The following is a 23,997-nucleotide window of genomic DNA, read 5'->3' on the forward strand; positions in this document are numbered from 1 at the left end:
AACCATGTTTCCATTGCACTATCACAGAGACGTCAATAGTTCGAGTTTTTGTTTGGCACTGTCCCCGAGTATTGAGATTTTGTGCTATCACTTACATAAGTAATAGCCTCATACATATATCGACCTTCTAAGAGATTTTTCGGTCCCGCCTTGAACTTTTCATATAGTATAGTGAGCAATTTGCTTACAGCTCACTCATTGTATCTTCATTATATGACACATTGACTCTTCGGATCTCTTTTTGCGATGATCAATTCATATACTGTGCGCACTCACTTCCTAAACAGAAACTAGAACAGAAAACAGAGCAGAGAAAACATTTGCGTAATAAATATTTACATGAAAATAAATCTACATAATTGAATACTAAAGAATTCACTACAAAATGGTGGTGTTTGAGAAAGAAACCATTTGTATCGTTCATATGTATCGTTCACGCATGCGCCTATGCGCCCTCTACCGGCAACAAAAGAGAACAGGAAACAAATTTTGGCGCTAAATATGGCGGTTGGCGCGTAAACAACTAAGGTTTCCAACAGATTATAACTTAGCTGAGAACGATCGAGAAGCATTTATCTTCTTATATAGAGAAGTTAGTAAGTTGTCTTTTTTCTTTTTTTTAATGAATTTCACATTTTGATAGACAGCATGCCATCCATGCATGTATGTCAATTCATTAGTCTACAAACACAAACCATCGTACCTCCTCAATGAGCAACTAATAGCCCCAAAAAAGAACATGGTCTAAATTTTAGCCCATTAAAGTTGTGTTCCCATACTATAGTACAGACAATTTATATACAAACCAAGTCGATCTCCAGCTCACTTTAGAAGCTGCATCTCTTTTAATTATCCATATAAAGAATAGAAGTCTGTATTTCGCCTGCTAAGTATGTGATTCGTTATTTCTTTGCAGTTATGTCGTCTCCCAGGTCATCACAGGGACGCCAGGGCGGTCCTCGCACCCGTAAGTGGATTTCAATGATTTTTCTACCATAAAATTTGGTGGGTCGTAGTTTGTTACAATATCAACGATGTTCACTTAGTTTACTTAGTAGACCATTTCAAGTTTACGGGTGTATTGGTTCAGTTACATCTTTATGGGTAAGTAGATGTATTGCGTCTACCTTTGGAAGAAAATAATTGATATCTGTGGAAAACACCTTATGCAATTGTGATGGCAAATCTAAATGCAAGACCGGTTTCGTTAATAGAAAAAAAAGGTTAAACGAAAAAAGAAAAAAGTTTTGAAGGGTGTTTATTGGCCGATATTTGTGATCATTTTAAGTTACTTTTATATACGAATATTTGGCTGTTAATGAATGTATAAATGTCATCTTTTACGAGTGCATCTCCCAGAATAACTGAAATTTTCTAAAGCAGCTATAATGAAGTATCTTCCTCAATGAAACATGCCGCCCTAGGTACAACGGTAATCGCCCATACGATTTGGTGACGATTATACTACTGTGTTCTTGCAGCTTCGACTCGATCTCCAGGACCTTCTCGACAGCGGGGTACTCCGTCACGAGGAACTCCGTCTCGAAGACGGTTAGACGCGCAAGCACCGCCTTCGTCGGGGGCGTCTGGATTGTCTGAGGCGGCCTCCTCTGAGCTGGCGCATCCGCTGTCGCCAAATGTCATCCCACCGTCATCGCCTTTCGTGAGACATGGCATTTTCACTGACCTCGACCTCAGTTCACCCCTGAATTATGGCACACCAAGTTCGGCACTCACTCCTGCCGGTTCGTCGAGTCAGAGAGGTTAGTCAGATGACCTATGTTACTTGTCACACTTTCATAGAACAGCTAAATTATAGTAATGATTCGAAAATCGCTAATAATAACCCATGATGTATCTTTAAAGACGTTTAGCATCTTGAAAGGGCTGTTTTGTTTTCGCTTTCCTTTGATCTAGTTAACAACACTTATAATGGAAAAGAATGTTGTATAGAACACACCTGCTTCTAAATTATTCTATTGCATTGATCTGCGAAAAATAGCTCAATTCCTTTTTGATGTCTACTGGCAGGCCAAATTCGCCAGCGTAGTGATCTACATAATGATCGCTATTTGCGTCAGGTTGAGATAGGAGCTGCTGCACCAAGCTCAGACGTTCGTGCCGACCAAATGGAAGCTGACGCCGCCTCCTCTTCCGAGGCAGGGCCCCAGATCGTTGTATGGGGCACCGACGTCTGTGTTCCTGTTTGCAAAGCAAAGTTCCGCAACTTCCTGCTCACCTTCGTTGAGGAGAATTTAGACAGGGATGAACAATCTGAAGGTATCGACCCAACGAAGCCGTATTATTTACAAAAGCTGGAGGAGTTGCATGTGCTCGAGGTACGACAACGAGACATCCCATTTCTGTTACGCCTAAATCTATGCACGCTTAACCATATCGATCGTGTTAAAGAAATTAGATGCAAACATTATTTATGTAAAAAGTTCCTTTTGGCTTATTCGCGAAAGAGTTTTCCACTTAAATGGCTATAGGCATTTTTCATGAATGGAGTACCTGTATTGCACAACATTTCCATGTACGACCGTTTCGAATTCTGTCCCTTGTTAAACCAACAACATACGGTAGCGCTACAATTGAAGATTTCGTCGTCAAGCCTAGTGACATGTTTAACGAACACATACACACACTCGGTTATGACACGTATACAAAAAAACAAAAAAAAGGTTTTTTAGCTACACTTCCCAGAATCTGGCTTTAAGTTATTAAAAAATATCATAATCGCTGTTGAAACGATCACAGTAAAGAAAAATAAAAAAAGGAAAACAGAAGAATCTTTAAAATGAATTATTTATTGTTTTCAGGAGCAATATCTACATGTGAATTGCGCTCATTTGGCGAAGGCTGAACCGGATCTGGCTCGCCAATTAAAGTGTTATCCCCAGGATATGCTACCAACGATGGACATGGCCTTGTCTGAGCTTTTCAACGAAAAATTCCCTGATAATAATGTCGATGTCGTGCAGGTATGGCGTAGTGTAAAAGGGTAAAGATTATGTTATTAAATATCGCAATCATCCTAATCAAAGGGTACGCATTAGCTTCCGTTGGTTAGAGTACCTATCATTAAATATAAGCTACTGTCCAAACGTCACATCGAATTAAGCTAAAACAACAATAAAATAAAATCTTCTAATTTAAACAGTGATAGCTTGTGCAGAAACGCAGATAAAAATTCTAAAGACTTGGCTAATCACTCACGTTGGTTGTGCTATTTTGTTATTTATTTTACTTTAATTGACAAATAGGTCCGTCCCTACAACGGTGAAATTACGAAATGTATGCGTTCACTGAACCCCGAAGACATCGACCAATTAGTAACCATCGCTGGGATGACCATCCGGGCGTCGAATATCATTCCCGAAATGCGTCAAGCTTTCTTCAAATGCACGCTATGCTCGTTTACCGAAAGCGTGCACATCGTGCGTGGCAGTATTCAAGAACCAACTACATGTCGCCACTGCTCGACAAAGTACAGCTTTTCTCTGGTGCACAACAGGTGTGCCTTTATTGACAAGCAAATGATTAAGCTGCAGGAAGATCCAGCCGACATGCCCGCCGGACAAACCCCTCACACTGTGTGTTTGTATGCGCATGGTGATCTCGTCGACTCGGTACAGCCTGGCGATCGTGTTACTGTAACAGGAATCTACCGCGCCGTACCAGTTAGACCCAACCCTAAGCAGCGATCCGTACGATCCGTATACAGAACACATATCGATGTTATTCATTTTAGAAGACTCGACAATAAACGTCTCCATGACGAAGCACAAGAGGGTAATATTCGTCTTGCCGAGGATCGTATAGCTACGCTGAAAGAATTGTCGACGAAACCAGATATTTATGATAGGTTGGCACGGGCAATTGCGCCAGGGATCTACGAGAACGAAGACATCAAAAAAGGATTGTTACTACAACTACTTGGAGGCACGAAAAAGAACTTTTCTGGTGAAGGTAAAGCAAACTTTCGCTCCGAAATCAACATCCTCCTTTGCGGAGACCCGGGAACGTCAAAATCTCAACTACTGCAATATGTCCACCATTTAGTGCCAAGGGGTCAGTATACGTCGGGTAAGGGATCGAGCGCTGTCGGTCTCACAGCTTATGTGACTAAGGATCCCGAGACACGGCAGATGATTTTACAAACGGGCGCGTTGGTTTTGTCAGACAATGGCATATGCTGTATTGATGAGTTCGACAAGATGAATGATACCACACGATCCATCCTGCACGAAGTTATGGAGCAGCAGACACTTTCAATAGCTAAAGCAGGAATTATTTGTCAGCTTAATGCGCGTACGTCTATTTTAGCCGCTGCCAACCCCGTTGACTCGCAATGGGCCAAGAATAAGACTATCATTGAAAACATCCAACTTCCACCGACACTATTGTCGAGGTTTGACCTAATCTTCCTCATGCTAGACCCCCAAGATCCGGCCTTCGATCGGCGCCTTGCACGTCACCTTGTTTCTCTTTACCATAAAACACCTGAGCAAAGTCAAGAGACCCAGATGGAAATGGATATTCTCAAAGAGTACATTGCATACGCTAAAGCTACCTGCCATCCAAAGATTAGCGAAGAAGCCGGGCAAATGCTAATTGACGCCTATGTCGACATGCGTCGAATCGGCAATCGTAAAGGTCAAGTTTCTGCCTATCCTCGTCAGCTCGAAAGTCTTATTAGACTCGCAGAGGCTCATGCTAAGGTACGACTTGCTAATTCCGTCCAACCTGAGGACGTAGAAGAAGCTAAGCGGTTACACCGAGAGGCCCTTAAACAATCCGCTGTAGATCCATCCACAGGCAAAATTGACGTCGGCATTATTTCAACCGGTATGTCGGTTGCTGGCCGCCAGCGTAAGATTGAAATTGCTAACGCACTCAAAAAACATCTTGAAGCCAAAAGTGCTCAAACCCATAACTACAACAAGATTCTTCAGGAGTTTAAGGAGAATGGGCAATATCAGATAACCAGAGAGCTATTTGAAGATGTCATGAAAGAACTGCAGGATCAAGGATATCTCATCCTGCAAGGCAAGACAACGATTCGCATCTGTTAAAAGGAATCAGACAGACAATAAGCCAATAACGGATTTGGGAGGTTGCTGTAAGTAATCGGCGAAGTACAAGGAGGATATCTATGTACATATAGCATATGAACCCGCACAGATAAATACAGGCATGCTTATATTTTTAATTCGCCTAAATCAATTAATTATATACATGCATATTATCATAAATAAATATGGTATGACTTTATTTCCACTTTATTCTTTCTTATGTAACTTAAGACAAGCAGGCAGCAGGTAGACACCAAACCTATTAAAAGTAGAGTGTAGCACTCTACCTCACTTGCGCTGCAATAACTCACATATCAAAAATTAACTCCGCCAATTGCAAACGTCATTACTCCTTACAGTAAAATAGACAGATTTTCGTAATTCATTTCTTCAACAACAAGTGAAATGTTTACCATTCAGTTTTTCCAAAAAAAACTACTGTCAAATCTGCAGTACCACGTTTTTCGAAAAGAGTCTACTGGTAAATAGAGCGTTCGTTTATATCTGATTGCTTAAGGAAAATTCAACTACGCCTACTGCAATGAAGTTACACGTAACTTCATTTGTTCAGTCATTACGTGTAGTGACTGAACAAATTTTCTTCGAGCAGTAGTCTCGACTGAAAACTCTCTTCTAAAGAACGTTTCAGCGCTCGTATCTTGTTTATTTAATACATAGCTATAATATTTATATTTACTTTCAAAGCTGCATTTTTGCATCGACTAACTGACATAACGTCTGTACCTACTTCTTTCACGTTAGTAATTTATAATGCCGTTTTTTCAAGTGGCAACCTTAACAATCTTTATATACGTGTTCAGTGCTTCAGATTATTAGGTGCAATTAGTAATGTACAAGATAATGTATGTGCACATCGTAGGTATCACCAGTTAACTTGCCTTCGGCATCTGCCAATAGATTTGGACAGATTAACGAGATATATTGCACACTATCATTACGTACAGGCTACGACGACATATATTGCATACTATCATTACGTACAGGCTACGTCGGATAAACAAAGGGTCTATCTGCTAATCTACATCTATTAGCCTATACACGACACCAGATTCATGAACACACAATAATGCAGCCTACCTAAACGCCTAAACACGGTAGAAAGTCAGCATCTTGACACTGTGTTGCTAATCGTTCGGTGTTTTCTGCCTCGCCCGGATCCGTTGTTTCCGAAGCAGCGCGCGAACTGAAATGATCGGTCTCTACGCGTCATCAAGGAACGCAGCACAAGCTAACCTACCATTGTGGCTGTGTTCATCAATTCTGAACAAAAGACTAAATGTATTGTAGATCTAAGAGGCCTGATGCAACGTTTGAAAGCATTACCAATGTGTATTGGTCAGCGCATATTAAAGACAAAAAAAAAGTGGCTGCAACGTCATCTGTATCTCCGAATAAAAGTCATTCAGTAGTAGCTATCATTATTATTCTTAAGGACTAATGCACACCTAACAAATACATAAAATTTAGGCAAGGTCGATATTTTACCCCTTCAAATTCGCGAATTCTATTCATTTTAAAACGGTATACAGATTCTTTTTACAAATGTATCGCATGTCGCAAGTATGCATCAACTGGTCAAAAAATGTCCCTACTTACTCCTGTTTCCCTAATGTAATTAAGGTTAAATTGTTAACTGCAACACTGCATATGTTTACTAATGGAAATTCTCCACAGAAATTAACATCTAACATATCAAAATTGACAAGATGTACCGCCACTACCACTACCAGATGAAGCTGGACCGCTATTCATTCTTTTAGTAAACGATAGAACCGCTCAAGTCTCTACAACCAGAAAAAGTAGTGACACGTCGCAAGTTAGGAACTCAATTTACCAATTTCGACCTTTCTTGCATTCCAAGCATAATTGCTTTAAACGCATCGTATTCAACATATTTCACAGCTTGGAGAGGTGCACTGAGCTGAACCGAAAAACGCCCAACTCAAGTACAGTCGAATTTCCAGGGGTCTAATCTCCCGGCTGTATATATCGCGATTTTCCAAAGGATCACTATGACACGATGTATTGAACATGCGCTCTTATAACATTAAACACTATTGTTTTTAGCAATCATATCATAGCTAACATATATTTTTTTAGATGTCCAGTATCTTTTTATCTGGTTCATGTCGCCTAATTTATGTCAAAATTGATAGCAGTTGTCATAGCAGTCACCTAACTGATTCGTCCTGGCCACTGCTTCTCTTTGTCTGTTAGAGGGACGTATCTCACACCCATTAACGACCTCTTTACAAGACTCCCGTCGGCATTCTTGTCGATCTGCAAAAGCTCCTGATGGTCATACTCACCCCCAACGGGGCAAACCTGAAAAACGAAACAAATTAAACTTGTACACAGAAAGATAACACATACCCTTCCTGAAATATTCCAATAAATTTATGATTATTTATAGTATGTTTTTTGTTATATAGGTTAGTTAAAGCTTAAGAAAAAATGGCGGGTCGATTTTTTTTGTCACCATACATGACTGTGAAAGATGGTGCTTCATTACAGATTTCTAACTTAGTCAGTCTTTTAAGCCGACGGATCGACCGTGCACAAAATAATATACAGTGTCTCTATGATCTAGTGCACGTTCGTCAAAAATTTAGAAACACCACATACCGATACTAGAGTGTGGTCGCAACTGAAGTACAAATAGACAAGATCATACATAGGAGGGAGGGGGCGGGTATGTCTTACCAGGCGTCCGCCGGGTTTTAGTTGATCAATGAGTTCTGTTGGAAGTGTATCTGCTGCTGCTCCGACATGTATGATGTCGTATGGGGCATCTTCCGCGTAGCCCTTTCTGCCATCGCCAACTGCAAGTCAAAAAACATCATTTTGGAGTAGAACAGAAAATAGTTTTTCATATTAAACCAATTTCAGTCAAATGAAAAATAATTAGTCGATAACTCTAAATTACCTACCGATCAGTTTGAGTTGGCATGAATCCAACAATTTGCTGTTGTTTTTTTTCACATTTCTAATCGACATTTCCACAAGTTCTGGTATATGATCGATGCCAACGGCCCGTCCACTAGGGCCTACCATAATGGCCATGCACGTCGTCAAGTAGCCTGAACCTGAACCAACATCGAGGGCCCGAGATCCTTCAACCAACTTGTCCGCGAGCGCTTCCAAAGCATACGCATGCTGGAATGTACATTTTATCATAACAATTGTTGTGTAATAGATGTCACCCTTCACAGTTACCCGTTATCGTTACCGTAATATACACAAGCTACTCAAATGCGAACAAAACAAAAAAAAAAGAGCTACACAATTATTTTATCACTGCATATGCGTCCATATGGCGCACAGCAATAATACCGGCTAATAATTAGAACAAGCTAACTATTAGGTAACACCAATTGCAAATATTGCGTACACGTTACGGCCTGTATATTGCCCTAATTCAAAAGAAAGGCGTTGTCTGGTTCTGGTCTGAGACCTCCTAGCATCAACACCTCTCAATAAAGGCTATTTTCTACAGCATGTTGAATTTGAATATTTTACGGGTATAAATGGGTTATTTTTTGGGAAATACTTCGGTTTGGATTAATTTTGGAGAAGTACTTTGTTTGTGACACGTGTATTGACACTGAAGGTTTGAACCTTTCATGGCCAACTGTAATACTTGAATATTTCAAACCATATGCGGTGCGCTAATTGTGACAGCATATCCAATGCTCTGGGGGGCATCATCGTATGAAGTTCCGGTATTCACGCAGAAGTCTCCGCGATCCACTCGTTTCATGACATCGGCCACTCGGGCTGTTGTAACGACCTGGTTTTCTTCAGGACAAAGAAAAACACATTAATGATCAACGAACCACTCTATCACGAGAATTGTACAAATATGACGTTTAGAGCATATGTGTTAAATTAAATGCTCTTAAAAATGAGACCTTCGAATATACCATCAAAGGCTCAAAACAGAACTAAATCTAATAATGATAATATGCATACCATGCGAATGTTCTTTTTTAATACTCTTAAAAATCACTTCTTTTCGACTGATCATGATCGACTTATGTACTCACTACAATTAAGTCGACTTCGAATTTAAGTCTGTTTATATCTTTTCATAGTTTTTTGCGTAAACGACTGTATATTGTCACAATAATGAAAGAATAACTTTAACTAAAGTTAATGTGCATGAAGCAACACATTTCCGCGCTATGCGAAATGTACTACTCATGTTCATCAAGAAAATTATACTGTACATACTGTACAAGTTGTCGACGAGTTCTTCGTTCGATTTTCCGTGGCATCTCCAAGCCATCCTGCCACTTGGCCTGGCCTGGATTCTGTAGTTTAAATAGTCACAAATATCACATGCAACTGCATAAGAACCACGTCCGTGTTACCAGATCTGAGTAATGTTTCTTTTCACCTACATCTGGTGGGATAAAACTTAAAACTTTAATTGCAACTTAAGAACCTATCAAAACGGCGATATCGATCTCCTTCACCATTTCCAAATCTGTAATATCAAGAAGCCTGTATCTAAAACGAGAATGACTAACAACCAGTGCACCCAATAGGACTACATAAAAGACTGTTCTCATATGTAGTACGATGTAAGTATATTCCATACAGTCATCTCGTATGTGCTGTTTCGATTATCAGTCATATTCGTTCCCATTGTGAACCCGGCTAAGCAAAATCAGCTGATCAGCTGGCCAGACAAAGACTCTTCAAACAGGCAGCACAGTTGATTCTGCGTAGATAGCTTATTTTCCAATGAACACAGACTTAGAAAGAAAAATTAAACGTTGACCCCATTCAATGAAAAGAGATTCGGTGAATTATCTGTACTGCCATTATAATGTCTTCACGGAAAGAGCAGCTCTCCTGAAATAATTTTCTTCATAGTGCTCTACCTACATTGAAAAAGGCCACGCAAACTGTAAAAGACTCGTAGTTAATATGCGAAAAGAGTACGACTCTTACGAAAATTCGTTTTAGATATTAAAGAGAACTACAGAAGTTACCCTTATATAAAACAAATCGTACTGACATTTACCTCTCGACTGCTATCTCTATCTAATTACTCACAATTTCGCTAAAAACCTTCTTAGTCGTAGAGCCAGTGCGTACACGAAATTTGATCGTCTGCTACGGTTTATCAATACCAACAATTGTTATGTTTCGCATGATCTAAGGTCCGGTGCGCTGAAGAGTGGTACTTTATACACAAAATAACTTTGTGGGTTCATTTTATTTGATCTGTTGTGATGTTAAAAAGCTACATTATTCAAGCTAGGATAAAATTTATGATGAACGGTATCAATAATTGAATAACACTGCTGCTGTTGTGATGTAGACTATTCATTCTATTGAGAATGTATTAGCACTGCGCGCTTAAATGCTTCTACTCGGTTAATGGCCTCTTATCCAACAAATCATGACCACTACGTTCAACGTATATCGCTAAATTAGACTATCGTAGAATTGCCGTCCTCTTACAATAACGACCACTCATCTTATATGACTTGGTTCGTTGACTGATGTGAATGTATTCAATTCTTGTTACGAACTTTTTCAGACGAAAGCGGTCAGCTCTTTAAAGAGATGCGCCTTTCACACATTCTTTTGACTGCATCAAAGTTGCCGAAAGACTATGCAAACCTACCAAAAAGTTATGTGAAAAGGGCTATGGCACAGGTGGAATGGCGCACCCCGAATGGACGCCAGTTCAGGAGAGCGGTAAATCTAAAAAAAATAAGCTGTTTGAAAATGGCTAATCCTTTATGTAGTTCGCTGAGTCTGGTATTATACGGAGTTTTCTTTTTCCATAAAAATGTCTTATGTGAACATCTAATCTCTCTAGTGTTTGTTCAAATATTACTTTTAGATTTACTCTTCATTTGGAAATAACTATTATTTACAGTATTCTTATCATTTATGATAGATATTCAACCTGCCCTTTTCGAAATAAAGTATAAATTACAATTAGGCCGACTTAGCTTAAAGTTATTTGCTTTATTACTTATTTCCAATGACCAGCACAAGTGTTCTTGTTATAGAGCCTAAGTAAAGTCTATTAACCGAATAAGTATAAGTCATAGGTTTAACTAACAAAAACTAACTAAAAGAAGCATAATATAGATGCAGATTACCTTTGAGCTGACGAGACCCATTAGGATGACATATGTACGTATCTACAGTCTGTTGAATTGTTCTCTATCTATTCATTATTATCCTTGAAATGAGTGAAATTAAACCAAAGTTTAAATAGTATTGAACGTAATGGTTGTAAGATTTTTTTATTTAAGTTGCACAATCCAAAGTACATTGTAAAGGCTTAGGGCAATTGATTCTGGAAATTTAAGAAATTATACTTTTGTACCTATCGTTAAAGTATATCACAACGATTCATATGTTTTTTGTGCTTTGTTCCATTTGTAATACGACTGTGAAATCGATTATATTTCGATTCAAATCGAATTCAGATGCTGATTATATAAACCTTGTCATGAATCTTGTTCATCTTGCGTTCGATAGGTGGTTCAAAAACCATGGTGGGCTTTTCGATACACGATGAATCGACCGTGGACAAATGAGTTCATGACTGATAATCCACCTGGCGTAGCTGCCCGGCCCATCCCCGTTCAAGTGATGAAACGCACATTTTTCCGAGGAGACCGAGTAGAAGTGATGGTCGGTGATGATAAGGGCAAGCAGGTTCGTGGAATCATTTTAATCAAGCCAGTTAAATACAATAGACCTCGTTTTATTGCCATTGTTATATCCTGTTTCATTTCGTTCTCATTCCTTAGGCTGACAAGTTTTTTAACTCGTTCTGATTACGACGTATGATAAAAACAAAAAAAACGAAACGAAGTACAAATCGGACTTATAGGTTAATTTCAGATTACATATTTATATTTGTCATTTAGATAACTGTGCCAATAAACTATGGATAGCAATACCGATGCAACAATGACATAGAAATCCTAGTTTAGTGCTACTCATATCAATGGTATCCTTGACCTTACTGCAAATTATAGCTAACGTGACCTAAAGTGAAATAAGTGATACTGCCTTCATATTCATGGCTTTACTGCTATTGGTGGCATTATTTCCACAGGGCACGGTCAATTATATTGTGCCTGAGCGCAACTGGGTGACGGTTGAAGGTTTAAACACAGAATTGAAAGAGGAGCCTCGAGGGATGGGTAAAGTACAGTACAGAAGAGAGGAGTTACCCCTTCTTATGGGAACCCAGGTAATAATAATGAGGATCAGTGAAACTTATAAAGTAAATATAAATGAAGTAGTTCGTAAACCAAGTTTGATGGCTGATCTGAGACAATTTCTTCTGATGTCACGTTGTAGTTTACTTTTTATAATAACTGGTTTCAACTTAATGAATATACTAGCATTGAAACAGCTAGATGGCATTTTCAATTTTTCGTTTAAAATATGCGATTCTCCCCTTTTGAGTAGAAAGTATGATACTATTGGTGAATCCCTCTCTCGGGTAAGTTCCTTTACCAACGAGAACCAAACTTGTGAAATGAGAACTGTTTCTATCTAGTGCAGTCCTAACATTTACTTTCTGATGGATTATGACCCAAATCATATTAATGATTCCTGAGAAAGAATATTAATAAAATTTATATTGAACAAAAAAGATTAGGTTTTATCGCCTGATAACAGGAAACAGTGCGTTTTGTTGTCAAAGAGATGTGATGTGAAGGATTGGTATATATGCGACTAGTCTTTAATTTAATGCTAAACATGACATAAAACATGTTAATGGAGCCGTATTTCATCTGTACTAGCTTTTGCGGCGTTTATGTTTACTCGCGACATCTGTCCTTTGCTACGTTACCAGATGCTCCTATTTATAAGAAAAAAAGTTGTTATAGAGTATATATATATATATATATATTCTGTGTTTGAATAAAACACCGATTAAGGCATAGTTTCGCAGGTTTCGAATAATTTTTTATCGATTTTATTTAGCTATGTTGTGATCTACATATGATATCATAGTAAGTCAGTTAACACAATGTTTAGCATTTTACGTTTACGAGGTAAGATGCACGAAAATTAGATCAACACCGAGACTCTGCAGTGGCTCATATGCACACTACAAAGGTGAAACTTTCTCGTAGCAGAAACGAATGCTTTATAGCATGTTTATTTATATACTCGAAGCAATGCTTAACAGGATTGCCGGACGTGGAACTCGAAACCATTTTAGCATATTCATTTAATTTCTATGGAATGTTTAGATTAGGAAGCAGCTATCTCTAGGATTTTTAGTGTGTAAAATAATTGTTATATTTCGCAGGTTAAACTGGTAGATCCTGTCGATGAGAAAGCTACAGATGTGGAATGGAGGTACACGGAATCCGGTGAGAGAGTGCGAGTTTCCGTACGAACGGGTCGCATTATTCCCATTCCGTTAACAGCATACGAGACTATAGACTACAAAAGCAGGGCTACCTACGTGGACAAGGCAAAGGACACATCCGCTACTGAACTAGAAAAAATTACATTTGTTCCGAAGTTAGCTACGTTCGAGATGGACATCATGGAACAGCATGGCATCCAGGATGACCGTGTACCACACCGAACTTTCTGGTATTAGAATCATAAAGAAAAAAATATGTATGTTCTTATGACCTAACTATAGCAACTTCTAAACAATCGTGAAACCATAAGTTTTGTCTACCAGAAAGTATTTTCTTAAAATAAATGTAAACTTTTTAGTTCAAAATATGAATGTTTTTTTGTTTTTCATTGCCATCCAAAGACATCAAATCATCCAAGAGTTGACAGTAATTACGACAGAAATTAACAAAGATATTAATTTCAACCTATTATAAAGAGTTTTCAGTTAACAGGTATGCGAAATATTAGGTTGGAACGTCAATAATTTAGATCTGTTCTTCATTTGTCCCTTTTACGTCGCCATTCGGCAAGAGTACTCTTACTTTTTCTTGATTGTTTCGCCTCAGTCCGTTTAAAATTTTTCTGTCTACTCTTTGAGTCCTTAAGCAGTAGACGGAATTCATATAGAGTTTCAAGGGTATTGGCTTTAGACGTCACTGGGATACAAAATTCACAATGATGAAGGTTTTAAGACACCTTTATCGAGTTCTTTTATACTAAATCCAAAAATTTTTCGAGATAAACAAATTTCTTGAGAGCTGGGAGAGGACTGTGGAATCTGTCGGCCGATACATGATAGGTTGGTTCGGGTAAAGCACCTCGTTTTTTGTTAGGTGAAAGAAAATGAAATTTGGTTTCAGCCTAGTATAGTACATACACATGTCTGATATATGTTTATATCTATCAAATGACTTTTGCGCCATCCTGTATATATCTACACACTATGATTATTAGCATTGGTGGTGTCTGTCTGATATGATACCTATATTTGAAATTGCTTTTTTTAGGGAAGGGGTTTGCTTGTTATTTGCTAAAGCTGTGACGTGTGCTAGTTTTTTGGACGAATCTTTATTCTCCTGATAGAATGATATTATTTTTTAAAAGTGAGTTCATGTAGGGGGCCAATCTTGGTACCAACCAAGCGCTCGCGATTAGATGAGTTCAAACAACCTCATGCTAAGTTTTCCTAAGTTTACGTTTTCACACTGAAAAGTGGGGCAATGCTGGATGCCATGTCGCGATTTTCTGAATAATCAAAATGAGGCATCAAGTGGTCCCCATAAAAGTTTGACTAACAAACATAGTCAAATACACTTAAGCTATGCGCAGTATTAAATATAAAGAACAAAGTTAAGCATATAAACCTAGTTTTTAGAGGAATCGAAGGAATCGTGATTGTTAACACCTGTATCATCACTACCTTCATACCACCATCTTAAAATAACTAGAGAATATTTTCGACGTATTTCAAGAATATTGCGTCAGCGTATCTGCCTCGAACAGTTTCAAATGCGTTTGATGTGACTACATTTTAGGTGCTTGGCGCTGGCAAAGCGCCGGCCCACGCCTTTCTGCTAATATAAATTTTCTTTCTAATAATTAATTGCTACGTTACATCAACTTTAGAAGTCAGTGGAGTTGGCTTCCAATAACTGACTCGTTTTGTAGAAGGCATTCAAAATACGAAAGAAAAGCTACAGAAATCGCAAAGATGTGCTTGAGGTAGTACTAATAATTCTTTAAGCACCCAATGAAAAATTCTGCTCTTTCCTGGTGCACTAACACAAACTTTTTAAAAAAAATTTTTTCTGGTTTAAATTTTATGGATTAGCTGTACTGCATGTCTTGCAGATAGCTTTAACAATTTTCATTAATGCGCGTACGTTTGGTATGAATGTTTCGAGTTTCACGTTCAGCACCTTCACTGGGTCGGAAGCCTTTATTGGGCATTCCATCAGACGGCTGACCTTCGGATTCGAACTAAAACTACCACGTGTCGTAATATTAGCAGGTGACTACTTTACCCACTAAGCAATCACGGGAGTGCGTAAGCTTGGCCTGACGAAAAAAAACTATCCTAAAAAAAAAGCATGTATCTGAAGCACTACCATGCGGGAGCGCAGCATACCGGAAACTGCTGTTGAGCGGGGCTATCATATGTAGATGCAGTATTTCTTATTTCTAAAGGACAGTAGCTTGGAGCGATTGAGAATTTAGATTTCCAGTGAATGTTTTCAAGTTTAGGTTAACAATGCAATAGTAAAAAAGTCATGATCTAGCTTATTTGGAAATGCTGCCACTTTTAGTTGGGCGTTTTTAAACAATTAAAGGGAATCTTAGCAGTGACGCTTGCAAAACCCACAAAAATAAGCTTTGAATAAATTGTTTTCAAAGGGCCCAGGAAAGTAATAGCTCAGTGAGGACGAATAGTCAGTAAAAAAGCCAACGTAGTTTCTGCCGATCTGATTAGAACCACCTGGATATACTAAGCATGTTGAGCGACGGCAATAACTCCGCCGGGTCTCGTTATGTAAAATGTTTGGTATGATTGTGTGCACCTTTATGTGCATACACGTGTCTAATTAATGTTAAGATTTCTATTTGGTGCCGCTATTCAAACCGTTAAGTGCAGCAATATTCTCATACTCAACGGCGTACGTAAAAATGTAAATACCACATTACTACAATTATTGCTTTATTATTATTCATAAAAATCATAGGACCATCTTTCATGTAAAATAGCCTACTTTTTCCTACTTTGTGAATCAAATAGATGGTCCTACCGACCATCTGTTTGATTCACAAAGTTTCGTTGATTGAATAGGTTCTGGCAGTTGAAAGACATTCAACTTATGACTAATTAGAGATATTCGCTCAGGTACGTACTCGTGTTCGTTCAGTGAACACCGGACTGCCCGAAAATTGTCGTAAAATATAGTAATTAACCTTGACGGCTCTTTGAAAATGTCCAGTATAACTTCTTTGTAAACTAGTTAATATTACATCTGTAGAGTTCCATATTCCAAAAGTAGCCTAAACAACCGAATCTATTTTGACTTATATCCGTCGATCTTTTCTAGCATCTCAGGCACAGCCTTAAAGAGGTCCGCCACTAGTCCAATGTCTGCCACTTGGAAGATAGGAGCCTCAGGATCCTTGTTAATCGCGACAATCGTTTTTGAGTCTTTCATGCCTATAAAAAAAAAACAGTCACGTTTCTGCAATTTAGTAATATAAGGATGACTACAATTAACTAGGTTCTGACACCCTAATATACTGATTTAATCTAATATGCTGAATTATTTAGTTTATTGACTTGCCCCAGATGACACAGACATTTGGCTTAATAGTATTAACTTAAGGCTATCTATTACACATACCAGCCAGATGCTGAATAGCTCCGGAAATTCCGATAGCCACATAAAGTTCAGGCGCAACAATTTTTCCGGTCTGGCCAACCTGTAGGTCATTTGGAACGAAACCTGCATCCACAGCAGCGCGAGACGCTCCGACAGCAGCTCCAATTTTATCAGCGAGATCATAGAGCATTTTGAAGTTGTCACCTGACTTCATACCTCGGCCTCCTGAAATGACCTTCTTAGCCGACGACAATTCTGGCCGCTCTGATTTGCTGATCTCGGATTTGACATACGTTGAAATGTCTTCCTTTACACTTTCAGCCTTAGGAGCAACTTCGGGCACGCTGTTGCCTCCCATGCTGACAGCATCAAATGACGATGCTCGCACCGTGAGAATTTTCACGGAATCAGCCGCCTGTAGCGTCTGAATCGCATTACCGGCATAGATAGGCCGTACAAAGGTGTCCTCTGATTTAATATCCAGAACATCCGAGATGGGCGACACGTCCAGCTTTGCTGCAACGCGCGGCAGCACGTTTTTAGCGAACGCTGTCGAAGGACCTATTATGTGTGTAAAATTAAATTGCTTTTGAGACGCTAGGATGACAGGCGCCACGCGCTCTGGCAACAGGCCTTCAAGTGATGCATCGTCAGCCACTAAGAGTTTTTTAACACCCTCAGCTTTACCTACTTCAGTAGCTACGCCAGAGACATCCTGCAATAAATGGAAAGACACAGGTTCTTACTTCATATTCGTAAGCATGTGGACCTGGTTTGAAAATAAACCCGCGAAATGCAGACTTAGCAAGCACAGCGTTTTTGTTGAATAGGAGCTTATTGATTTAATTCTCATTTTTAGACTGTTATGACGATTTTCTAGGCGTTTTATATGACAAAAAAAAATTGAAACGTCTAGTTATATTCGAGTTTCAGTTCTTATATTATTTTGGTTTTGGCTGTCGCTGCACTTAAATGCTCAAAGATTCAGCGTTTCAAGTGCTTGTATGCAGAAAACCTTATGTAGACGCCTATATATATATATATATATATATATATATATATATATATATATATATAGGTTTTTGAAAATATAGCCACCTTTTCTATGTAAACCGAATCATGAAATGATAAAAAATAGGGTCATCGCACTCAGAAGAAAGCTTTAGGTATTTTATCGTAAAACAAATTATCAAGTAGGGGGCCACACCAGTTGTCATAACGTACCATAACGTAACATAAACGTATATCCAGCAACCATGACGACACGTTTCTACTTTGTAAGCCCGATATCCTATATTAAGTTATTAATTCTAGTACTATTCACGCAGAAGTCTGATTCTGTTGTAATTAGATCAACATGCCTTATTGCTTTAAATAAATGAAAGATTCGACCTGACATTTTTTTGAAACGCCCATTGGTGAGCTCCCAATTAGTAGGAAGAGCGGCTATAAAAGGCGCAAAACTGTGTCATTTCACGCCGTTTCCAGCAACCATTAGTTAATTTTATAATAACGTCGCTAATAATAAGGCCTACATATCCTTACGTAATTACTATCTTCATAGTGTTCAAGACTTTGTTTTTATGGTAAAAACTGCAGAGCTCAATGTTTTCCACCTCGCCAGCTATCTTTTTACGCTATTGCCCTGTATCGCGTGATTCACCAATGATCGCTGATTTCTTCAGCTAGATTGTTAGCTGTTTAAGTGCCAGCTGGCAACATCGGCATGTTGTTCTAAACGTATAAAATATATCAAAATTGGACATATAAGCTCGTGCGCGCCCACACAATTATAAATAAATTGAAGATAAAAACGTATATCTAAGCTGTTACCTTTCCGGCAACTAGAACGGTAACGTCTCCGCCGATCTTCCGAGAAGCAGCGATAGCATTGAGTGTAGCTGGAGCCAATTTGCCAGCCTGATGTTCAGCAAGGATAAGCGTGGATACACTCCTTGCCGCAGGACTTGCAAGTTGACGATGCGCTGACCCGATACGGCAAAATGCGTGCATTTTGTGCTATTTCTTATGCAGAGATGGACAGACGATGGCCTGCAGAAGTAATACATACAATAAGACTAGTGTAGGTTCGATAACAGTAGCTCGAGGCATTTCAAGAAATTGCGCGGGAAACATGAAAGCGCACTTTGGACTGTCGACTGTTGTGTCGCTTTTAGCAGTAGCAATGCTCGATGCCACGTCAAGTGATTGAAACCAGAACTAAGAATTGTTCTTTTTAGTAGAAACAAGTGATAGAAGTACCGTATTATACCTCACTACTGGTGTCTGTGGATAATAAATGCAGTCTTAGAAACAAACCTTGTTTAACTCTAAGCTTATATTTGATACTACAATGGTGGCTTCATTTGAACAAATTGTATTACTGCAATTATTATTGAACAACCGATTTATAGATGTGTCGTTGCAATTAATGCTTCGGTGGAATAGAAATCGGACCTTAGTTGTCGATTGGTACTATTATATGGAGCTTTCTTTATAAATTTGTATCTGTTTATTGAGTGGTTATTGTGAATGTTGACCGCAAATTAAGTGTCACAGTCACTTTGGGTGTCAAACTGTTTGTTTTTGACAGGTTTAATTGGTTGCCTCTTGTAAAAAATTCTGAAGATTTACTCTACCAATAAAGTAACGTCTCTATATATCAGCACTGTCTCTATCAAGTATCAAGTACGATAACCCAAATAATGACGACAGATATTTTCGATGCTGCCGCATGAGACTATCTAGTAGTGTTATCTCCGTAGCGACCCTATAAATGAAATCCGCGCGAGACAATACTTTCAAATCTAAGAACCACCATATTCTACATAAACTAGATAAAAAAAATGGTTGATTTCTTTAGTTTATGTCCTAAGTCGGCCAAAAAGCATTACTTTTGTAAGGCTTTCTCCACTTACCTGAATCTATTCCGAGGTCCTTCTCTTGATTACCAAACTAAATAAGCAGACGACACAGACATGCTAAATTAGCGGGCAGCAAATGTTTTGAATTAGTCCAAACTTTAATTCAGTATAATTTCAGAAGTTGTCCGGGAAATAGTTCTTTTCATTGTAATACATAAATAATTCTTGTTAGCAAGGAGGAGCTTACCATTATAAAAACAGGGATAACAGTTTGACTCGATGAGAGCTACATCGAATATATAAAATCTTTATACTGCTGTTCCGATTTTAGCGGGCCTTTGCAGGAACTCGTGGACCTGTTTACCATGTTGCTGTAAATACCACCTGAGTTTCCTTTGGCTGGCGGCGAGATTTTCTGTGATAGCAAATTTGACATGTAAGTTTGCTGGCTCAAAAAAAGGATATCCGAGCCTTAGCCTGCATGGGCAAATCTAGACTGAATTATCATTGCACTTGACCGTATTGACTTGGTGTTCGTAGTATGCATTAACTGAAGACCGTTGCCAGACGTACGCTCCAGGGGCGCAATAGTGTTGAGGAAACTAACCCGATCTTCCTGCGTGTAATCACAAGTGCCACGTAAAGTACTTAGCTCATTACGAAGTCTTCTGCCCGTCCGAGTTTTGCAGTCAGACAATAGTTTCAGCATCATGAAAATATCAAGACCACAGTGTGTGGCCAATTCGTATGTGGAATATGTTTGTGCCAATCCAAACTTCATGCAGGAAATTGAGTCCGCTCTTAAATGGGCTTCTTTTCTTATTACAAACCGCTTTCAATATTCAAATGTCGTAGCAGAGTTTCTTTCAACTGGCTCCAATCTCCTGATGCTGGCAAATGACATTATTCTAAGACGTGCTTATGCATTACCTGTGAGCTCATCACAAATCGTGACTACGATTCGGGCAATGCTACAGGTGTTCGAATACTCAGAGGTATTCTTCGAAACTTCGGCACGTACCCTGAGCGGCGAACCTACTAAATGGATAATAATAGGGTTGATTCAGCTTATTAAGACTGTTCTTAAGTTGGTTCTACTTTTCGGTTTTAAACAAGGTATGAATCGGTCGCAAGCGGTACCGCCTTTAAACCGGAAAGCTGATTTGCAATACGCAGACAAACTGCGTCAGCAACGAGTTGAAAGGCGCGCTCAGTCCACTTTCATTCTTAAGTCAGGCCGTGAAGTTCGCAGCTTGGAGAACACGCCACCTATCAACCAACGACGATGGTGTGAAACACAAAAGGAAGATCCAATGTCGCGTATGGAACAGAAATATTCATTTGTGCCATCCGACCTGAATGGTTCGCAAATTGTTGGTGAAGTGCTGCACATCATGCGACCTTTGGTTCATCTCTTCGCCATAAGGTCGTTTGGATTGAAGTCTTGGGCCCCTTGGGCAATTGCTCTAAGTATGGACGTCAGCAGCATACAGCTACTGCGTGCACCTAACCTTCAACACCTCGAACAACTGGAGATGTCTCGTCGCACAATGGTGCTACTCTTATACCTTTTGCGCTCACCCTTCTATGATCAGTATACAAAATCTCATCTGATGACTACTCTGAGGACTTTAGCGGACTCATTGCCATTCATTAGGCTCGTCCTCAATCCAATCATCGACTACATTCCTGAGTGGCAAAAAACATACTTCTACAATTGGAGCTAAACACTGTTGAGGGATTGATAAGTGTTGCTGCTGATCTTACCCCCCCCCCCCCCCCAATAGCTTCCCCCTGCTCCTTTTATTAGGAGAACAAAGTTTTGTTGGGCATTCATGTAGGCGCGAATATCTACTACAACTAGATAGAATACAATCTATTCTTCTTGAAAAAATTTATATAGGAAACAATCTAACGGTTTGCGTGTACAGTAGCACACGGCTGTACAGGTGGCTTACGAAGGTTTAAAAAATCCCATCTGCTGTCATGCTAAAGTGTGTGTGATAACATATTGTTGCCAGGGCGTTTTTAAACAAGACACACATTAATTATTGATCTTTAATTCATGAATGGCTATAACTACGTGCTTGTAGGGAGCAGGGTCAGTTTTACGCTGTACGATGGCAATAGCGTTTATCAATGGCGCTGAATATTTAATTTGAAGAATAGCGTATCTATCACAAAGTTGGCTAGCTTCAGGTAGTCCTCATCAGAATATAACAGCACCAGTATGCAATCAATTTTTTGCAGTGTTTGTTTTCAGTATTTGAATTTTAGTTTGTGACCTGTGGTGCAGTTCCTAACAATAGGGCTTTACAGATACCGCTTTATGGGAAACGAGACTGCCAAGACAGGACGTGACTGACTTTCAAGGAAAACAATTGAACCTCAGATTCAGCTTCATATGGAAGAAAGAACGAGGGAGGGACAGAGATGCATTGTTGCCTTAATCGACTCTTGAAGATACATATTTCCGATGTTAGAGAATAAGGCTACCTTGAGAACGACGATATCTAGCTTAATTTGTAAAGACTAACACAGATTGTCCTGTCTTGTGAAGTCTTGTGGCTGAAGTATTAGTAAGACTTTTCATCGAACGCCTACTGCGTACGCCGTCATGTTGCTCTTCTGTCCCCGTTGCGCGAATATGTTGTCGGCTGAAGAAGGTTCGACGTCTTACAAATTTATGTGTTCTACGTGTCCATACGTTCATCATATTCGACAAAAAATTTCCAAGCAAACTTTCCCCCGACTTAAACCTATCGATGACATTCTCGGGTCGACTGCGGCGTGGGCTAATGTTGATTCAACGGAAGAGGCCTGTCCCAGGTGTGAACATCCGCGGGCCTTCTTCCGTCAAATGCAAACGCGCAGTGCTGATGAGCCAATGACAACGTTCTACAAATGCTGCAATATGAAGTGCAACCATCAATGGAAAGAATAGGCAACGTGCAATGCAAAAAATACCAATTCATCGCCATTTTTCTTTAAAGGTTTATCATGTTCATTTGTCTGGGCAGGGATAGTTGTAAAAAATATCTTTTAACAAAAAAAGTATCAACTGAATTATACTATTATTAGACTAGTTTCAAAAGACAAGAATGGGGGTGGGAGAAGGCCTAAAAGAAGTTCTACGGTTCTGTGGGGCACAGATCAGTGGTTACAAAAAAAGCTACTGGTTGAGAAAAATTTAGTTGCAATTTAAACAAATCCTGCGTTAAATATAAGCTTATGGTTGTCCTAACAGAGCATCCTTCATTTCTTCCTAACTCTTTCGACTTTTGTTTAGCGTAACTAGGGTCTGTTACTTTGTTCTTCTTTCCACTTTCTGCGATAGCGTGTCTTGCAGTACTGAACACTGAACTGGGCACCAATAAAGCCGACTCGCCTTTTGATGTATTTTGCGAATAAGCCACTCTGTACTGCAAAACCCAAACTAATTCTATTGACGTAAAAAGAGAGCAACCTCAAGGAGAGTAAGGAAACGTGTCTAACTTAAATTGATCAGGTGTATAAATAAAGGATGCTCTGAATCGCAATAAATGCACAGCAGGAACAAAAGAAAAACAAAACTCAAAATAATGAGAAATTGCCTTTTATTAATAGATTTGACGACTGCCGTCAATCATACCCGGAATTAAATGTGTGCTACCGTTATATTCGTTGCGGTTATTTCGTACGTCAAGTAATATATTCTATTGTGTGTATAGTGGAGAAACAGTGTAAATGTGTACCATACATAAAAACATGATAAGGTATTGTACAAAAACGAGAGTAATTTTGTGGTTTGCAAATTTACGGTTTAGCACAAGCCGAGCGAATTCGAAACAATTTGAATTAGAATACCGATAAAAAGTGTACACTATTATTTTAATAACCTTTACTACACTGAATCTGACCGAATCTGGAAGGTGATTTTGATAATAAATACTACGATTATTATTAACGACTATAAAACGATCGTGTTCTTTATCACTGTAATCCTCATTTTTTAACTTTCTGCACTTTTTTAAAAGTTAATGTAGTTCAATCATAGACAAAATGTTATAGGACTTACATACTAAATTCGTTACTAAGTCGATTAAACAGACTACATGCTGCAGATGCAAAAAAACAAACATTTGCATTTTATAAGAAAGAACTATATTAATGATAACTTCCTTCTGTATTATTTCGGTGTCGCATCCTTAATTAGATCAACTACTTGCTTATCTCTTAAGTATTTAATTACTTACCACTTTAAGCAAACACTTATACTTA

At 38.9% G+C, this 23,997-nt stretch overlaps 6 protein-coding genes across 9 annotated transcripts; 4 read left to right on the forward strand and 2 right to left on the reverse strand.

The window, feature by feature from the left end:
- Positions 1-500: 500 nt before the first annotated feature.
- On the forward strand, positions 501-5,277 carry dpa (disc proliferation abnormal). Its single transcript, XM_022830857.1, has 6 exons — positions 501-596; positions 917-967; positions 1,482-1,763; positions 2,032-2,339; positions 2,823-2,984; positions 3,267-5,277. Exons 2-6 carry the CDS (start codon positions 919-921, stop codon positions 5,076-5,078), a joined length of 2,613 nt encoding a protein of 870 aa, XP_022686592.1. The 5' UTR covers positions 501-596; positions 917-918; the 3' UTR covers positions 5,079-5,277.
- Positions 5,278-5,709: 432 nt separating this feature from the next.
- Positions 5,710-10,276, reverse strand: Pcmt (Protein-L-isoaspartate (D-aspartate) O-methyltransferase). Of its 2 annotated transcripts, none has more exons than XM_022830863.2 (7): positions 10,164-10,276; positions 9,333-9,412; positions 8,755-8,897; positions 8,030-8,255; positions 7,803-7,921; positions 7,280-7,424; positions 5,710-6,282 (listed from the first exon to the last, which is right to left on the reverse strand). In XM_022830863.2, the coding sequence occupies exons 2-7, from the start codon at positions 9,385-9,387 to the stop codon at positions 6,224-6,226; spliced, it is 747 nt and encodes a 248-aa protein (XP_022686598.1). In that variant the 5' UTR covers positions 9,388-9,412; positions 10,164-10,276; the 3' UTR covers positions 5,710-6,223. The 2 variants fall into 2 exon arrangements, with proteins under 2 accessions (XP_022686598.1, XP_022686599.1); XM_022830864.2 differs by having other exon boundaries at positions 7,275-7,424.
- mRpL24 (mitochondrial ribosomal protein L24) lies at positions 10,228-13,845 on the forward strand. Of its 2 annotated transcripts, none has more exons than XM_022830861.1 (5): positions 10,228-10,314; positions 10,654-10,814; positions 11,613-11,792; positions 12,199-12,336; positions 13,411-13,845. In XM_022830861.1, exons 2-5 carry the CDS (start codon positions 10,680-10,682, stop codon positions 13,708-13,710), a joined length of 753 nt encoding a protein of 250 aa, XP_022686596.1. In that variant the 5' UTR covers positions 10,228-10,314; positions 10,654-10,679; the 3' UTR covers positions 13,711-13,845. The 2 variants fall into 2 exon arrangements, with proteins under 2 accessions (XP_022686596.1, XP_022686597.1); XM_022830862.2 differs by having other exon boundaries at positions 10,253-10,270.
- Positions 13,846-16,192: 2,347 nt separating this feature from the next.
- Positions 16,193-19,863, reverse strand: wal (electron transfer flavoprotein subunit alpha wal). The gene is made up of 4 exons (XM_022830858.1): positions 19,792-19,863; positions 18,707-18,925; positions 16,895-17,588; positions 16,193-16,707 (listed from the first exon to the last, which is right to left on the reverse strand). The coding sequence occupies exons 2-4, from the start codon at positions 18,884-18,886 to the stop codon at positions 16,562-16,564; spliced, it is 1,020 nt and encodes a 339-aa protein (XP_022686593.1). The 5' UTR covers positions 18,887-18,925; positions 19,792-19,863; the 3' UTR covers positions 16,193-16,561.
- A 316-nt stretch (positions 19,864-20,179) lies between these two features.
- Pex16 (peroxisomal biogenesis factor 16) lies at positions 20,180-22,146 on the forward strand. Of its 2 annotated transcripts, XM_022830869.2 has the most exons (2): positions 20,180-21,290; positions 22,057-22,146. In XM_022830869.2, the coding sequence occupies exons 1-2, from the start codon at positions 20,448-20,450 to the stop codon at positions 22,096-22,098; spliced, it is 885 nt and encodes a 294-aa protein (XP_022686604.1). In that variant the 5' UTR covers positions 20,180-20,447; the 3' UTR covers positions 22,099-22,146. The 2 variants fall into 2 exon arrangements, with proteins under 2 accessions (XP_022686604.1, XP_022686603.1); XM_022830868.2 differs by lacking the exon at positions 22,057-22,146 and having other exon boundaries at positions 20,180-21,986.
- Positions 22,147-22,347: 201 nt separating this feature from the next.
- Positions 22,348-23,694, forward strand: Polr3K (RNA polymerase III subunit K). Its single transcript, XM_086967741.1, has one exon. It carries the CDS (start codon positions 22,355-22,357, stop codon positions 22,679-22,681), a length of 327 nt encoding a protein of 108 aa, XP_086823867.1. The 5' UTR covers positions 22,348-22,354; the 3' UTR covers positions 22,682-23,694.
- The last annotated feature ends 303 nt before the right edge of the window (positions 23,695-23,997 follow it).

Source organism: Varroa jacobsoni, unplaced genomic scaffold (assembly GCF_002532875.2).
Source record: "Varroa jacobsoni isolate VJ856 unplaced genomic scaffold, vjacob_1.0 scaffold_295, whole genome shotgun sequence".
Lineage (NCBI taxonomy): Eukaryota > Metazoa > Arthropoda > Arachnida > Mesostigmata > Varroidae > Varroa > Varroa jacobsoni.

Bases quoted from the DNA above. Each gene is read 5' to 3' on its own strand.
- dpa (XM_022830857.1), top strand. From the start codon at position 919: ATGTCGTCTCCCAGGTCATCACAGGGACGCCAGGGCGGTCCTCGCACC. The intron at 968-1,481 runs GTAAGTGGATTT...GTGTTCTTGCAG, and splicing joins CCAGGGCGGTCCTCGCACCC to CTTCGACTCGATCTCCAGGA. The intron at 2,985-3,266 runs GTATGGCGTAGT...ATTGACAAATAG, and splicing joins ATAATGTCGATGTCGTGCAG to GTCCGTCCCTACAACGGTGA.
- Pcmt (XM_022830863.2), bottom strand. From the start codon at position 9,387: ATGGCTTGGAGATGCCACGGAAAATCGAACGAAGAACTCGTCGACAAC. The intron at 8,256-8,754 runs GTTTGAAATATT...TGTACATTCCAG, and splicing joins CAATTAGCGCACCGCATATG to CATGCGTATGCTTTGGAAGC. The intron at 6,283-7,279 runs GTTAGGTGACTG...CGATCATTTCAG, and splicing joins GCAGTGGCCAGGACGAATCA to TTCGCGCGCTGCTTCGGAAA.
- mRpL24 (XM_022830861.1), top strand. From the start codon at position 10,680: ATGCGCCTTTCACACATTCTTTTGACTGCATCAAAGTTGCCGAAAGAC. The intron at 10,815-11,612 runs GTAAATCTAAAA...TGCGTTCGATAG, and splicing joins GACGCCAGTTCAGGAGAGCG to GTGGTTCAAAAACCATGGTG. The intron at 12,337-13,410 runs GTAATAATAATG...TATATTTCGCAG, and splicing joins CCCTTCTTATGGGAACCCAG to GTTAAACTGGTAGATCCTGT.
- wal (XM_022830858.1), bottom strand. From the start codon at position 18,886: ATGCACGCATTTTGCCGTATCGGGTCAGCGCATCGTCAACTTGCAAGT. The intron at 17,589-18,706 runs GTAACAGCTTAG...CATTTATTGCAG, and splicing joins CCGTTCTAGTTGCCGGAAAG to GATGTCTCTGGCGTAGCTAC. The intron at 16,708-16,894 runs GTATGTGTAATA...TTTTTTTTATAG, and splicing joins AGCTATTCAGCATCTGGCTG to GCATGAAAGACTCAAAAACG.
- Pex16 (XM_022830868.2), top strand. From the start codon at position 20,448: ATGAAAATATCAAGACCACAGTGTGTGGCCAATTCGTATGTGGAATAT.
- Polr3K (XM_086967741.1), top strand. From the start codon at position 22,355: ATGTTGCTCTTCTGTCCCCGTTGCGCGAATATGTTGTCGGCTGAAGAA.